The following is a 15,142-nucleotide window of genomic DNA, read 5'->3' as shown; positions in this document are numbered from 1 at the left end:
TGGGGGGAGGGGAGTCTTAGCTGGAGCCTGTGTCAGTCTCCTCTCCTCCACACTCAGCAAACTCCCTCACCACTTCCGGTGGTGAGTGGGTAGGAGAGGGGGATAGTCTGGAGTAGAGGAAGAATGCATGAGGAGATATAGACACAGTCTGCCAAACGATGCTGGCAGGGAGTCAGGTCATGTGAAATAAACTGTTATAACCTGCTGAAAGGATTCAGAAGCTGACAAAGGCATTTTTAAAGTCAGCAAATGATAGACTATTGGAACCTTTCACCAGCAAAAGTTACATTCCTGGTGCCAGGTTCACTTTAACCTTCACTTCCCACCTGACTTAAAGAATCCAGCTGTTTTCCGTATGTTTCTGTGGCAGTTGGGATTGCTGTGCTAGAGCAGGGAACATGTAATAAGTGGTAGAAATCATAAGTAAACCAGTTACATGAAGTGTATAGACTGTGCTGTGTAAGCACTAATGGGTTAATAGCTTATCTGGACAGAGCTGATGCTGCCGATGACAAGGTGGGAAAAGGAGCAGCATAAGGAGCAAAGAGAGACAGAGAAAGTTCTGTAGAATCACAGACTGGGATGTAGGGGCTGATAGGGAACACAGATCTTTTACCTCACTATTCTGTGCAGGAGACATCTGCATTCACGGTTCTGTACACTTCAAGCTCTGCTACATTCACTGACACTTGACCTCCTTCTCAGTGAGCAGCAGCTCCTCCCCTCCCATGAAACCGTCTGAGAAACAAAGAGTAAACATACAGTCTCATAGGGCTCATGGAGAGGAAGCATCCATTGCAGCACTGAGATAATCTGAGGGGGATAGCAAAGAAACTGTTGCATATAGTTGTTTTACACCCCAAGAGCTATTGATTTGTGAAAAAAAACCCTTTACAGTTACTCTTTATCCGATGCCATAAAAATATGGATTGACATATGCAGATTTTTTTTTTCTTAAAAAACAAACAAACTGAAGTTAGGTTTAAAATAAGCCCTATAGCAAGTATGTGGCTGGCATCTCTTCCAGCATGAACATTACAGGCTGAAATACACAGAATTGTATATTTGAGATCTAAAGTTGCCCATACAAAATGTATTCTAGCAGCGGTAAACGCATGGAATTGCCAGTCTCCACCCGCTACCTTCAAGGTTTCCTTTTTAACCACCCAAACTGCTGTGTATGCTGGTTGAAGAGGACTGTGCAGTGCTGTAGCATATGCTTCACTTATCGCCAGTGCGTGTAGATTAGTCTGGCAATGGGAGTCTAGCGAAACCTTTGTGTCAACAGTATTCGCTAGGTCTGTGGTAGTTAATCCCATGTGTGGGGGTATTCCAGGATTGATCATTTGACCAGAATAAAAGGTGTCCAACATACACTCCCCCATGTATCAGCTGTTTATAAATAATCAGTCCTTGGGTGAGAACTGGTTCCTCGTCTGAAACCCATAAAGTAAAAATTTCAATTGTCATGTAGTGTTTCTGTAGCTCATCTGTTAGCCACTATTCAATGGATGCAGGGGCGGACTGGCCATTGTACCCACCGGGAATTTTCCCGGTGGGCCGGTCGGTCCTGGGCCAGTCTGGGGCCTGTCCGGAGCTGGTCCGGGGCCGGTCCGTACTCCCCCCTTTCAACTTTTGATTTGACCTATAGTACCTGCATCGTACGATCGTACGATGCAGGTACTATTAATCGCTACACAGACGCAGCGCAGCACCGCTGCTTCTGCGTCTGTGTATACCCGCAGCTACACAGGTCGCGCAATTGACGTCATTGCGCGACCTGTGTAGCCTGGAGGAGGCTGACACTCACCACATGTCAGCTGTCCGGCCCTCCCTGCAGCTCCGCGGCTTGGTGTGGAGGCGCGGAGCAGTGACGTCACTATCCCGCGCCTCTACACCAAGCTACCGGCGAAGACCGAGGGAAGACAGGATGGAGTAAAAAAGTTGATGGTCCAGCCAGCAAAGGTGATCTTTTTTAGACTTTTATTTCGTCAATCGTTCATTTGTCCATAGTGTTACTCCAAAATTCCTACGCGTTTCAAGCGAAGTGGTCGCTCTTAGTCATGGAATATCAGTTTGCATTTGTGTTAGTCCTTTTAAGCATTTCCTAAAGTGAACACCTGTAGGTGGGCGTGTACAAATCAGAGTATCACGTATTACCGTTGTAAAGGAAATGCACAAAAAGGAGTAAAACATACAAATAATAAAAAGGAACGAGAAAAACTCTTAAATAAGAAATCGTCCATGTTAAAACAGTCACTCCCTAAAAAACCTACATTAGTTGTCAGCTATAGTCCTCAATTTAAGGACATAACTAATATTATTCATAAACATCTTCCCCTTTTGAAAGCAGATCCAATATTGGAGAAAATCTTATCTCCGGGATATAGAATTGTCTCACGCAGAGGAACCACCTTAGGTAACCTCCTTTCACCTTCTTTATTTACAACCCGCACTAAATCTACCTGGTTGTCTCAAAAAGGTTTCTTTAAATGTGGCAGCAACCGTTGTGTTACATGTAGCCATGTTCAAAAAACTGGTACATTTAAATACCGGAAGATAACACCCTTATATAAATCCCCTAGAGTATTTTTGAAATAATGAGGCTCCTTCTGGCATCTCTCTAGCAAAATCTCTATCTCATAAATAGAGCAAATCTGTGTTATGCAAGTATTTGTATTATGCCTTTCATGTCCCCACGCCTGCGTGCGTGAGAAGTTATATATATGATATGTTATACTTTACACGACTGGACTTTGTAAACCTATATTATATGTTTCTCAATAAACTTGAATGATATAAAAAACTGGTACATTTAAAAATAGCACTGGGGATAAATCATTTCCAATAAAAAATTTTATCAATTGTAACACCTCAAAGGTTGTTTATGCTATCACATGTGTTGAATGCGATCTCATGTACATCGGACAAACTAAACGTAAATTTAAAACAAGGTTTTTAGAACATCTCAATGGGATAAATAAGACTGACATTAGAGGGTTATCAGGAGCATCCAGACACTTTATTGATAAACACCAGAGGAACACAGATAATTTACGTACCTTCGCGTTTGAAAAAGTTGAGACACCATTAAGAGGAGGAAATATAAGTAATAAATTACGCAGCCGAGAGGCATTTTGGATATTAAACCTGGATACACGGTATCCAAAAGGCATGAACTTCAGAAGTGACTTCTCATATCATTATTAATCTGGAAGCTTAATGCATGTTCCTGTTATTACAGTTGCCTGATATTTACCTACATAGGTTCATTAGCCTCTAAGACTCATCAGTCTATTAGTCTTATATATCGACTTATGTCTATATCAAAGTTGTCATATTTATATTGCCACTATTCATGGCTTTTGTTTTTAATCCATTATTAGTATTTTAATGTTGGTTCGAGTAAGTAATTGCTGTCTTTTTTCATCCTTCTCTCATGTAGAATATATGCAGCATCATGAAGAATCTTTCCACTGAAGTTCCGGGATGTCCACGGCAACGCTTTTACTCCGAAATAACTATATCGATACTGAATATCATTATTGAAAGGGACTTTCGTGAGCAATTTTGACGACCAAAAAGTTTTTTGTTTTAATCTTAAATCGTTACTTACCAGTGGTTGTGTTTCTTCCCTGATTCCCGACCTTTGGTTCACGTGACATGGTTCACGTGATTTGGTCCACGTGACGTAGATCACGTGACATCACATGACCCCTGCAGAGGAGTCCGCGTTGCCCTGGGAACCGGAGGCACAGAGAAAGGTTCTTTCTTTCGAATTTGCAAACAATTAAGTGTTTTAAATTGTGCTTTTGTACTAAGATATATTTGTATTTGTATTATGTACTATGTATTTGGATTATTTGTATGTTTTACTCCTTTTTGTGCATTTCCTTTACAACGGTAATACGTGATACTCTGATTTGTACACGCCCACCTACAGGTGTTCACTTTAGTAAATGCTTAAAAGGACTAACACAAATGCAAACTGATATTCCATGACTAAGAGCGACCACTTCGCTTGAAACGCGTAGGAATTTTGGAGTAACACTATGGACAAATGAACGATTGACGAAATAAAAGTCTAAAAAAGATCACCTTTGCTGGCTGGACCATCAACTTTTTTACTCGAGGTGTTTTTGCCTTTGCAAACAGGGCGGGTTCCGTGCCGACATCTATGTGATCTCGGAGGTGAGCTGGGATAAAAATTTTCTTTGTTTCTTTAAGACAGGATGGAACCTGCGCCAGAGGTGAGTATTATGTTTTTTTTGTTTTTTTTTTGAATGATAGAATGGGGGGCATTATTCTATCTATGTGGAGCTGGCAGACGGCATAAATTCTATGTATGGGTAGGGAGCATTATTGATATATTGGGCTGGCAGGGGGCATTATTGATATCTGTGGCTGGCAGGGGGCATTACTGATATCTGGGGCAGGCAGGGGGCATTACTGATATCTGGGGCTGGCAGGGGGCATTACTGATATCTGGGGCAGGCAGGGACATTAATTATATGTCTGGGGGGGGGCATTATTGATATCTGGGGCAGGCAGGGGCATTAATTATATGTCTGGGGCGGGCAGGGGGCATCAATTATATGTCTGGGGCGGGGGGAACATTATTCTATATATGGGGCTGGCAGGGGGCATCAATTATATGTCTGGGGTGGGGGGGGTGCATTATTCTATGTCTGGGGCAGGCAGGGGCATTAATTATATGTCTGGGGCAGGGGGGGACATTATTCTATATCTGGGGCTGGCAGGGGGCATTAATTACATGTCTGGGGCGGGGCATTATCCCATGTCTGGGGCTTGCAGGGGGTATTAATTATATGTCTGGGGCAGACAGGGGGCATTAATTATATTTCTGGGGCGGGCTGGGCACATTATTCTATGTCGGGCAAGCATGGGTCATTAATTATATGTCTGGGGCGGGCTGGGCACATTATTCAATGTCTGGGGTAGACTGGGGGCATAAATTCTATGTCTGGGGTAGGCTGGGGGCATAAATTCTATGTCCGGGGTAGGCTGGGGCCATTAATTCTATTTCTGGGGCGGGCTGGGCACATTATTCAATGTCTGGGGCAGGCTGGGATCATTAATTCTATGTTTGGGGTAGGCTAGGGTCATAATTCTATTTCTGGAGTAGGCTGGGGCCATTAATTCTATGTCTGGGGTAGGCTGGGGGCATAAATTCTATGTCCGGGGTAAGCTGGGGCCATGAATTCTATTTCTGGGGTAGGCTAGGGCCATTAATTCTATGTTGGTTTAGGCTGGGGGCATAAATTCTATTTCTGGGGTAGGCTGGGGCCATTAATTCTATGTCTGGGGCCATTAATTCTATGTCTGGGGTCATTAATTCTATGTCTGGGGTAGGCTGGGGCCATTAATTCTATGTCTGGGGTAGGCTGGGGCCATTAATTCTATGTCTGGGGTAGGCTGGGACCATTAATTCTATGGCTGGGGCCATTAATTCTATGTCTGGGGTAGGCTGGGGGCATTGATTCTTTTTCTGAGGCAGGCTGGGGGCATTAATTTTATGACTGGGTCATAGTAGGAGCTCTATCCATACTGGGGTGGCGTGGTGGGGCGGTTAAGGGGTTTAAAGGAGAGAAAGAAGAAATAAATTATCCTTACCATTACAGTGTGTTACATTATGGGGCACTATTTGTGTGGTACTAATATTTCAGGGGGCTCTATTACAGTATTTAGGGCACAGTATTGGTGGTAGCAGAAGAAGGGACAATGGGAAAGTGCAGAACATAAGACGTCTGTGTGGTAAACTCTGCAGGAAAGCTGTGTACCTGGAGGAAGAGACAAGGAGATGGTGGAACTAATGGAGAAGATGAGGAACGAGAACAATCCGAGGATACATCACCTGATGTCACTGGATGCAATAGGTGAGGATCTCATGTGTTTTCTGTAGCTGTATATGATAAATACTGATTTTTTCTGTGTTCGATTCTGTGTATATATGTCTTATTAAAGTAGTTATATCCCTGTAAATAGGGGGCAGTATTATAGTAGTTATAATCTTGTACATAGGGAACAGTATTATAGTAGTTATATTCTTGTACATAGGGGCAGTATTATAGTAATTATATTCCTGTACATAGGGGGCAGTATTATAGTAGTTATATTCTTGTACATAGGGGGCAGTATTATAGTAGTTATAATCTTGTACATAGGGGGCAGTATTATAGTAGTTATAATCTTGTACATAGGGGGCAGTATTATAGTAGTTATAATCTTGTACATAGGGGGCAGTATTATAGTAGTTATAATCTTGTACATAGGGGGCAGTATTATAGTAGTTATATTCTTGTACATAGGGGGCAGTATTATAGTAGTTATAATCTTGTACATAGGGGGCAGTATTATAGTAGTTATAATCTTGTACATAGGGGGCAGTATTATAGTAGTTATAATCTTGTACATAGGGGGCAGTATTATAGTAGTTATAATCTTGTACATAGGGGGCAGTATTATAGTAGTTATATTCCTGTACATAGGGAGCAGTATTGTAGTAGTTATATTCTTGTACATAGGGGGCAGTATTATAGTAGTTATATTCCTGTACATAGGTGGCTTTATTATGGCAGTTATATTCCTGTACATAGGAGGCAGTATCAATCTACTCTTTCTCCGAATTGCACATGTATGGCACAGGGGAAAGTTATATAAGGCTGATCGGGTTGTGTGTTTGCATCATTTACTGATCGACAGGTCACATTCTTTGCACATTAGATTCACTTACTAGCAAAAGATGTTCTTGTTTTGCATTAAGGCCATCTACCAACAATTTGTCTGTTATAACCCCACCCACATTATCTGACGACACCTACTTGTTTTGACTCCGCCCATAAAATGGGGCCACTTTTATAGTTTTTTCCAGGGCCATTTTAAATTCCCAGTCCGCCCCTGAATGGATGAGACTACTTAATGCCATAAGGGGGCTGCAACATTTGCTGACCACCACAGTCGCTTCAAACAGTTGCTTTATTGTAGTGCTAGAGGTAGTGAGCATGTTAGTGCAAAGAAAACTTTTTCATGCAAGTATAGTAAAGCAATTTTGACTGATGCTGCTTGCAAATTATCCATGCAATAAAAAGAAAAGAATGGGCGTTTTTCTCTTCCTTTTTCCTTTCAATTTTTGGAATACCACTGCAATTTTTGATACAAAGCAATACACAGGAAAGCACAATTGCTTATACGCCATTATAGAGAACCATAAAGAACTGATGTGTGGAGAGAATTTTCCATGAATGTAGCCATGGTGTCCCTTAGAAACAAGATTGTTGTCCTTGGATACAACCACCTCTGCCAGAGGGATTGTGCAAAGAAACAAATTGTTTATTCATGTGATATGGCTGAAAATTGCTCCAAGTCCCACATCCGTCCTGTTGTAATGAATGCAGAATTAAAGTGGTCCAGGAGAGCTCCATAGTGCATACCTGCCACCACTAGTACAGGGTGGAGGTGGTCATATCCAAGGATGACTGTTTTGTTTCAAAGAGACAACATGGCTACATTTATGGAAAATTAACCTTAAACAGTTTTTTTTTAAATAACATATAAATGGCTTGATTAAATTAAATGAGTATTCTTAGATGAAAATACCCATTTAAGCTCAAAAAGCTGCATCAAAAACTGCAGTGGCAAGACTGTATAATTGTCACAAGGATTGAACATCATTACACCATCTACAGAGGAAGTGATGGCAAAAGTCGGCAAACATTTCAATGCTGGGTATTAACATGTTAAAAGACATCTACTAGTAGATTCTAGACGATTAGCACTTACCTCCCCTCCTGTCCCCCTTTGGAGTCATCTTACTTTGGTAAATCTTGGAACAACCACAATTTGGCGAAAAATACATTACGGCTCAGCCTGTACAAGGGAGGGGAGTACTAATTCTCTAAAATCAGGCAATGTGAAGGTAGATGTCCTTTAACATAGTCACTCAATAAGAAGTAGTAGCCGTGTAGGGTCTCTGGAGCGGTTCTGTTCTTAGTACAGTAAACAATACTCTTACATCAGTCTTCTTCAGGGATAGCTGCTGTTGGTGCATACACGGAATCATATATTATAGCTCACAATAAATAGTAGAGTCACGCCATTCATGGCACTTCATGACCAGGACTTGTCAAGATCAACGGACAGCACAGTAATACATAGGTCGAAAATTAGAGGCCACTTTCACACAGTCCCATCCAGTCATAAGAACAGAGACAACAGGAACATGATAATATAGTAACTTTAATGATTTTGTCCCTTCTATTCCATTGTTCCACCCAGCCCTCCCAATAAGATGTTTTTACTAAACACTAATAAGGATGTAGAGGTCTTCTCACCACAAAAGCAACACACAGATTTGGCAATTGACAGTATCCAAGATGGCTGCAAACTTAAAAGAGTTCGTCTTCTGTGGTATCCTGTGATGGCTCTTCATTGCTTGTTTGGCTTCAGGTTCTTATTCATCTAGAGACTGGATTTTACAACATGAGACATTTTTGCCAGATGAAATCCAGGTCATCCCGAGATTCCTCTACCAGTAATGGACAGTGTTTATCAATTATAGATGAAAAAAATCTACTGGGATTGAATCAAATCTTTACACTTGCCACTACATGTACTGAGGATTAAAAATGGTTCCAGCAATTTCAGGCAGGTAGTTGGTTTATATCACTAAACATTACACAATATTTTATTCATTTTTTCTAAGTGCTAAGAATCATTACAACTCCTTGATATTGTTATTATCACTTCATAAAATAACACCTAAACTGACCCCCAACCTTACTGGTGCCCTCTGTGCTCCTATCTGGTGATTAAAGATGGCCGCAGACTTCCTCTAGACAGCTCACTGTAAGGGCTCATTTACATGGCCGTGTGGTCGCCCAGACAGGATCCCCGGTGAGCACTGAGCCGGGAGGAGGAGAGGGGCGCACTTGTCACCCCTTCGCCCTCCATAGGCATAAGAGCGGCCTATGAGGCACCGTATGCTCACCGCGCAGTGACCTGGAGCCATTAAAGTCTATGGGGGCCGTGATCTACTCACAAATCATGTGACCAGATCATGGCCCTCATTTGCATAATAGTGAATGAGGCCTTAGGCTACATGCACGTGAACGTGTACTACACCCCAGCCAGGATCCGGGCATAATACATGATCCCTGCTCACCCCTCCCCTCTCCATAGGGAAGCCTGGTGCCAAGCTGTACTTACGGGAAAAGATCATGCTCTTTCCTTATCCTGGCGATGGTGTCTCACTGCACCGCGGCCAAGTGCCATAGGCGTCTAGGCGCAAATTGTGAGGCCAGATATACAATCGCATGCAAGGGGCTAGATTTTAATCACAGAATGGACACTAGGCATGTCTAATGTGTCATCAATTTTAATTCACTGGGGTGAAGGGTCACTTTAAGAAAATAATTGTGCAGATTATAAATACGTGCGTCTATGGGCCATGTCTGGTATTGCAGCGCAGCTTCACTAGAGTGAATAGAACTGATTTACAATACCATAGCCAACCTGTGTATAAGTATTTTTAATCCTGGATAATTTATTATAATAAAATTTCCATCCACTATAAGAGATCTAGTAGGTCCAAACATTGAGAATGTAACCAATTTCCAGGATTGAAAAGTCATTCAATCCCTAACTCCTATATGACTCTTTGTACTCTGTAATGTAATATTATATTAATATATATATCTCCTATAATTTGTAAAGCGCTACGTAATTTGATGGCGCTATAGAAGGTTATTATTATTATCTACAGCAGCGCTTATCCAACCACTGTGAAAACCAAGCCATCGGCCTAATCCCTTATCTGAATCATAAGAAGTTGTTTTCGCAGCCCTTTACATTGGAATATCCCCGTAAATAAGAATGGCTCTCCTTGCCCAATCTGATATTGAACATTAGGTTTATTTTCCATACATAAATGGCAAATAAATTATGGTCGGTCAATAATACTTATTAAAACATTTCTTTAATGTATTTTCTACAGCGATTCATGTAACTTCTATTTCTTTCAGGGTGTACCGTATATTGAGTCCTATACACAGAAGGTTAATGGTAGCCTCAGCAAAGCCTAGTGGAGCCACATGATTTCATACATGAGTAAAATACTTCTGGGACCAGAATATGACTTTTCTTTCCATTACTTTCCAAACAAAAATAAATGTGTAAATTGAAAATTAAGTAAAAAAAATTTCTAAAATTGCATAAAACACTTCTTTGGGATTACAATATTATATGTAAATAGCGGTTCCAGACCAGATTAATGACACAAACTCTAACTTTATACTTACAACCAGGCATCTGTATCAGCATGTTCCTGTATAGTCTTTATCAGAACAAGACCTCTTTACTTTTTCCTTTTCTTCTATCGCAGTCCTTGTTTATCAATGGACATAGGTATACACAATGATAATGTATACAACACAGCATTATGGTATCTGAAAATACTGGGCAGTGAACTGGAAAAACATAGAAGTGTAACATTGCTCCTCCTGTAGATTTACAGTGCTTTTTCAATTAACTTTATTTAATCCTGAAAAATCCCTTCAAATATTCTCTTTCCTATCGATCTGGTAGTGTTCAGAGTTTACGACTATAGCTGATGGGCCACTGACACGCTCACTCCAGTAACTGCAGAAGATTTCTTAAAGGAATATTCTAGGAATATGAATGTCAGCTACAAAAATCCAACATGCTAAAAATAAATGAGTTGAACAAAACTCAAATGTCATTAATCACAGAATTGAGCTTAAATAGTTTGCTTTTATGATTCACAAAATTTTATGCGCTTTCTAAAGTAGGCCGAGTTGTCTCCAAGATGGCCGCCACAGGATACTACAAATCCCATGATCCTTCAGTTCTCAGTAACAGCAGGTCTTGCTCTGTTACCATAACACACAACACTGGCCATACCGGATGCTCTGCAACCAACCAACTACAGACAAACATTGTGATGACCTGCCCGGGCAGGTGCAGGACATGTGCTGTGGACATGTGACCAGCGGCCATCTTCTGTCCTGTGTGTTCTCCACAGGGACACAGTCACAGGACTGATTAAAAGGGCCAGTAGCATTTTAATTCTTCGGTATTGTGTATGTCCAAAGCATTTTTCTGCTAAGGGGAGCAAAATTTTAAACAACAACTAATTACATATTAGCTTATATTTTAATGACCCGTTTGAATATGAATAATGCTTATTCCTGGAATACCCCTTTAAGGTAGCAAGCAATACATTTTAGAAATGATTGTTCACCATTTCAGCAATACAGACTCAAAAAGAACTCAAGGAATGATATGGAGTAAACCTGCCAAAACTGCAGACAGCTAACAAAAAATGCTAAACCTGTATTTATATAAACCAACATAAAAATAAGAATAGATCCTTCTTTGGATCAGGTCATAAAAAATAAGGACATATTCTTTTACATCTTTCACTAACAGATAGGCAGCAACAAATTGCAAACTGAGGAGTTGCTAGCCTGTCGGACAATGAAAGTTCCTTGAAGGAGGTGCTTTAGTAATCCTGGGCCTGGTAGCCCTGTGTGCCCGCGTCATAGGCATCCGTGGGAGGTTGCTGGTAGCCAGCAGAAGGATCTAAGTCGTCATTACTCGCATAGGGGGGGTAAGGAGGCCCCTGATCTTGGCTTGGGTCCATGTAGTCCTGAGAGAACAATGCGGAGTCAGAGCCCAGACGATAACGTTGGAACGCCAGCACTGCTTGTCCAGCCTTGAATCAATGATGGAGGGAAAGTGATGGGTAAAGGTGTGGAGGGAAGCAGAAGGTATGTGGCCAAGAGAGTGGAGAAGATGGAAAGGACAAAGAGAAACACACACCCATCACCATAGTTAGTAATTGTTAAAGCATAACATACAGGATTCCATCCTCAATCTATAGACTTGTTTTGCTCCTATGCTTCTCATGAATTTATATTATCGTCACCATTTGATGTACATACTAAGACTTCTTTACTAGCTGTTGGATAAAAGTGCAAAGGGATGAAGGGAGTAAGTCACTGCTAGGCTACTTCAGCAGTGGCTTATCTCCCTATATAGTGGAAGGAATGGGATTGTACATCTGACCTCAAAGTTGGGAGGACCCCTATACAATCGATGATTATCCAGTTCTGCTGGAAGCAGTATGTTCAGCTGAGATGAATCTAATGTCTATGGCCACCTAGAATGGCATGGTCAAAAGTAATTTAGGAATTTTTAAAATTCCTGCACCCAAGTTCATGCCTCATAATAAGTTAGGGACATAGATCCTGGATCCATGGGACCTACTTAATGTACTCCAGCTCAAAAAACAGGCGTCCATGATGATAACTTTGGTGAAGGCCAGGGACTGCACCCCCAACACCCCTCCTTCTTAAAAAATGGCAGGGATGGCAAAACTAGTGGCCAACTTATAAAAAGAAATCTCCCCCTATGAAGTCTACCTAAAAAAAAATGCTGAAAAAAAAGCATCACAATAACATAAAAATATTAGTATTTAACAGTGACATTTTATTACGCATACCAGTGCTTGGACTGAATATATTAATCCTTAACATTACAACAAGGTAAACAATATCCAGTTTTAGTATTTAAGGAAATACTGAAGGTCCAATATAAAAGTCAAGTCATTTTTTTATAATAAAGGCAGTAAACAACGTTCTGTAAGGCATATTGGCACTTCTGAGGACTTACAAATGGCTAATACTGTGCATCTGCCGCTCCTCATATTGGCAGGTAAAATTGGCATTGAAATTGCTGACAAATTCCATCCTCCTATTTAGGTTGGCACTGTATTAGCAGTTATATTTATGTATATATATTTCTGTATTCTCATATTTATGTGCACTTGTGGTGCAGTAATTTGGACTTCTGTAGGGGTAAGGGATATGTAGTCACAGTGCAATAGAATAAGCTCAGTAGTACAGAATACAGTATATAAGAGCAAGGTGGTCAGCAGGAGTGGGGCCAAGTTGTCCCCAAAATAAATTGCTCAACCAAGCTCCCTACCTGCATCATTTCACTTCACCCCAGGAAGAGAGTTTTTGCCCAATATTTTTCCAAATTGAAAAATAAAAGGTTTCAAAAAGGGAGCAAGTCACCAGATCCCCCCCCCCCCAATTAAATTACTAATCCCCCAGGTAAGGTATGATCGTTCCTTTCTAGAATTCCTCATTTATGCAAAATCTCACCCATTTAACTATAATAATAATAATAACTCTATATTTATATAGTGCACACAGATTTCGCAGCGCTGCACAAAGCTTGTCAAATTGGTCTATGAAAAAATTAATTTCCAAAGTAATTTAAAAATAAGAATGGAAGAGTCATATCTGCCCGTGATGAGTCAAGTTTGGAGGCTGCTGCGGGAGATACAGGCAGTTAAAGACATAGTTGCAAATGCAAGCTGAAGATAAATATCCCAAACCTCTCTATATAAGAGCACATCAAATGGGATTTTTTTTAGGACCGTATTCTATCCATTTTTTTTGGCATATTGATTCTTATGGGTCTGTTCACACATCTGTTCTTTTTACGGATGTGCAGACAGTAAGAAAAAAAATTGCACATTTTTCTCACATGCAGATCACAAAACATATGGATCAATAGATCTGCAAAAAAAACCCAAAAAGGACAGCACACGGATGACATCTGTACACGGTATTTTTTTTTCTCAACTGTTGCTAGGCAACTGGGCAAGGCAAAAAGTCCATTTTAAATTCATCAATTTTTTTTTTTTTTTTTTACAGATGTGAAAAAAATGACAATGGACGTTTAGAATAATGGATGCGTATACAATACTGAGTGAACAGGGACATCTCAGTTCTGCATTTTTTGCAGATATGCCCATCTGAAAAAGCCCAAAACTGCATGCAGTTCTGTAGATCACAAAACCACAAGCCTTATGAAATCTGAAAGATGCAGTTCTTCTCTCCAATGAAACAAAATGCATGCTTCCAAGTACTATAGCACCAAAGAACTAATCCCAGGCAAAAATGACTCTTCTTAGCTCATTTGCATATTACTTTAGGTAAAAGGCAGAGATGTCACATAAAAGAGGGAATACTAGAAAGGACTACATGAGGGGGCTGATAGGACGGATTTGTCTCAGAAGCTTCCTATCATATGATGCAAAGGCTATTCTGTACTTTGTCATGTAGGAGCACATAATATTTTGCTGATAATTTAGGCCGGTAGCACAGTGCAATAAGGGTAAATGACTTGGCCTGCATCATGTGCACAGAAGACATATATAATACTAAATGTAAACAATTCTTAGAAAGAGTAGCACGTAGGATGGACTGGGTAAGGCAGTGCAGGTTGCTTATACTTGGTTAATAGGTTAAGGGAAGGGTTGAGGGTTAGGGGGGAAAAGTCTGCTGTATTCCTCTTGGAACGTAATTTCCTTCAGGAGCTGTAGCCTCAGCACCGCTAGGATGGCCTGCGGAACGGATAAAGTGACAATACAGTGAGATCCCCCGTTATCAGCGATCCAGCAGGATCCTTCCTCCCGCAGCAGCTGCAACATGAGTTGCTTCGTTATACAAAACTTGTAACAATTCTAAAACCATTGTAGAACCAGAGTAGAATTTGGCAAGCCAGAAATTAAACCTGAGGGAGCCTTCACATGCACGGACGGGGGGGGGCATACATCAGGCACGCTGGAGAGCGCTACCCACGCCTCCATTTGCCCCATAGCCACCAATAGGGCAAATTTGCCGCCGGATAGACAACCCTCAAACGGTCGTGTGAATACACCCTAGGCCAGTGGTGGCGAAACTATGGCACGGGTGCCAGAGGTGGCACTCAGAGCTCTTTCTGTGGGCACAAAGGCCTTCACGCCAATTTAGAATTTGCCAGATAGGACTCAAGGCTTTCCCCTGTGATCCAATACAGCCCAGACGTGCTAAGCTCAGCGCTATTTTAAAGCAACATCCTTGGGTGCCAGGACTACAGGAGGAGCAAGAAGGTGTGGATAGAGATGGATTATCGTTGGAGCTCCTGCTCTGGGTTACCTGAACCTTCCTCTTTAGGGGACCCTGGCGGGAAGCTACGATGCAAATTTCTCCATCTTTCAATTGTATTGGTGAACTCAGGACGCCAATTCAATTAAAACCTGTGAATG

General features: G+C 41.2%; 2 protein-coding genes across 3 annotated transcripts in view; one reads left to right on the top strand and one right to left on the bottom strand.

Moving 5' to 3' along the window:
* The first annotated feature begins 4,230 nt into the window (after positions 1-4,230).
* The window catches only part of RPL3 (ribosomal protein L3), a 61,337-nt gene continuing 50,425 nt past the window's right edge, over positions 4,231-15,142 (top strand). Inside the window, exon 1 of the mRNA XM_072128899.1 lies at positions 4,231-4,235. Coding sequence (XP_071985000.1) covers positions 4,233-4,235 — 3 coding nt within the window. The 5' untranslated portion in view covers positions 4,231-4,232. The remainder of the gene's footprint in view (positions 4,236-15,142) is intronic.
* SYNGR1 (synaptogyrin 1) overlaps positions 8,239-15,142 on the bottom strand; it is a 29,942-nt gene continuing 23,038 nt past the window's right edge. Inside the window, exon 4 of one of the 2 annotated variants that reach the window (XM_072128610.1) lies at positions 8,239-11,752. In XM_072128610.1, coding sequence (XP_071984711.1) covers positions 11,540-11,752 — 213 coding nt within the window. In that variant the 3' untranslated portion in view covers positions 8,239-11,539. The other variant, XM_072128611.1, reaches the window with a different exon arrangement.

This window comes from Engystomops pustulosus, chromosome 10, assembly GCF_040894005.1.
Source record: "Engystomops pustulosus chromosome 10, aEngPut4.maternal, whole genome shotgun sequence".
Lineage (NCBI taxonomy): Eukaryota > Metazoa > Chordata > Amphibia > Anura > Leptodactylidae > Engystomops > Engystomops pustulosus.
This window is presented reverse-complemented; position numbering and strand designations above follow the sequence as displayed.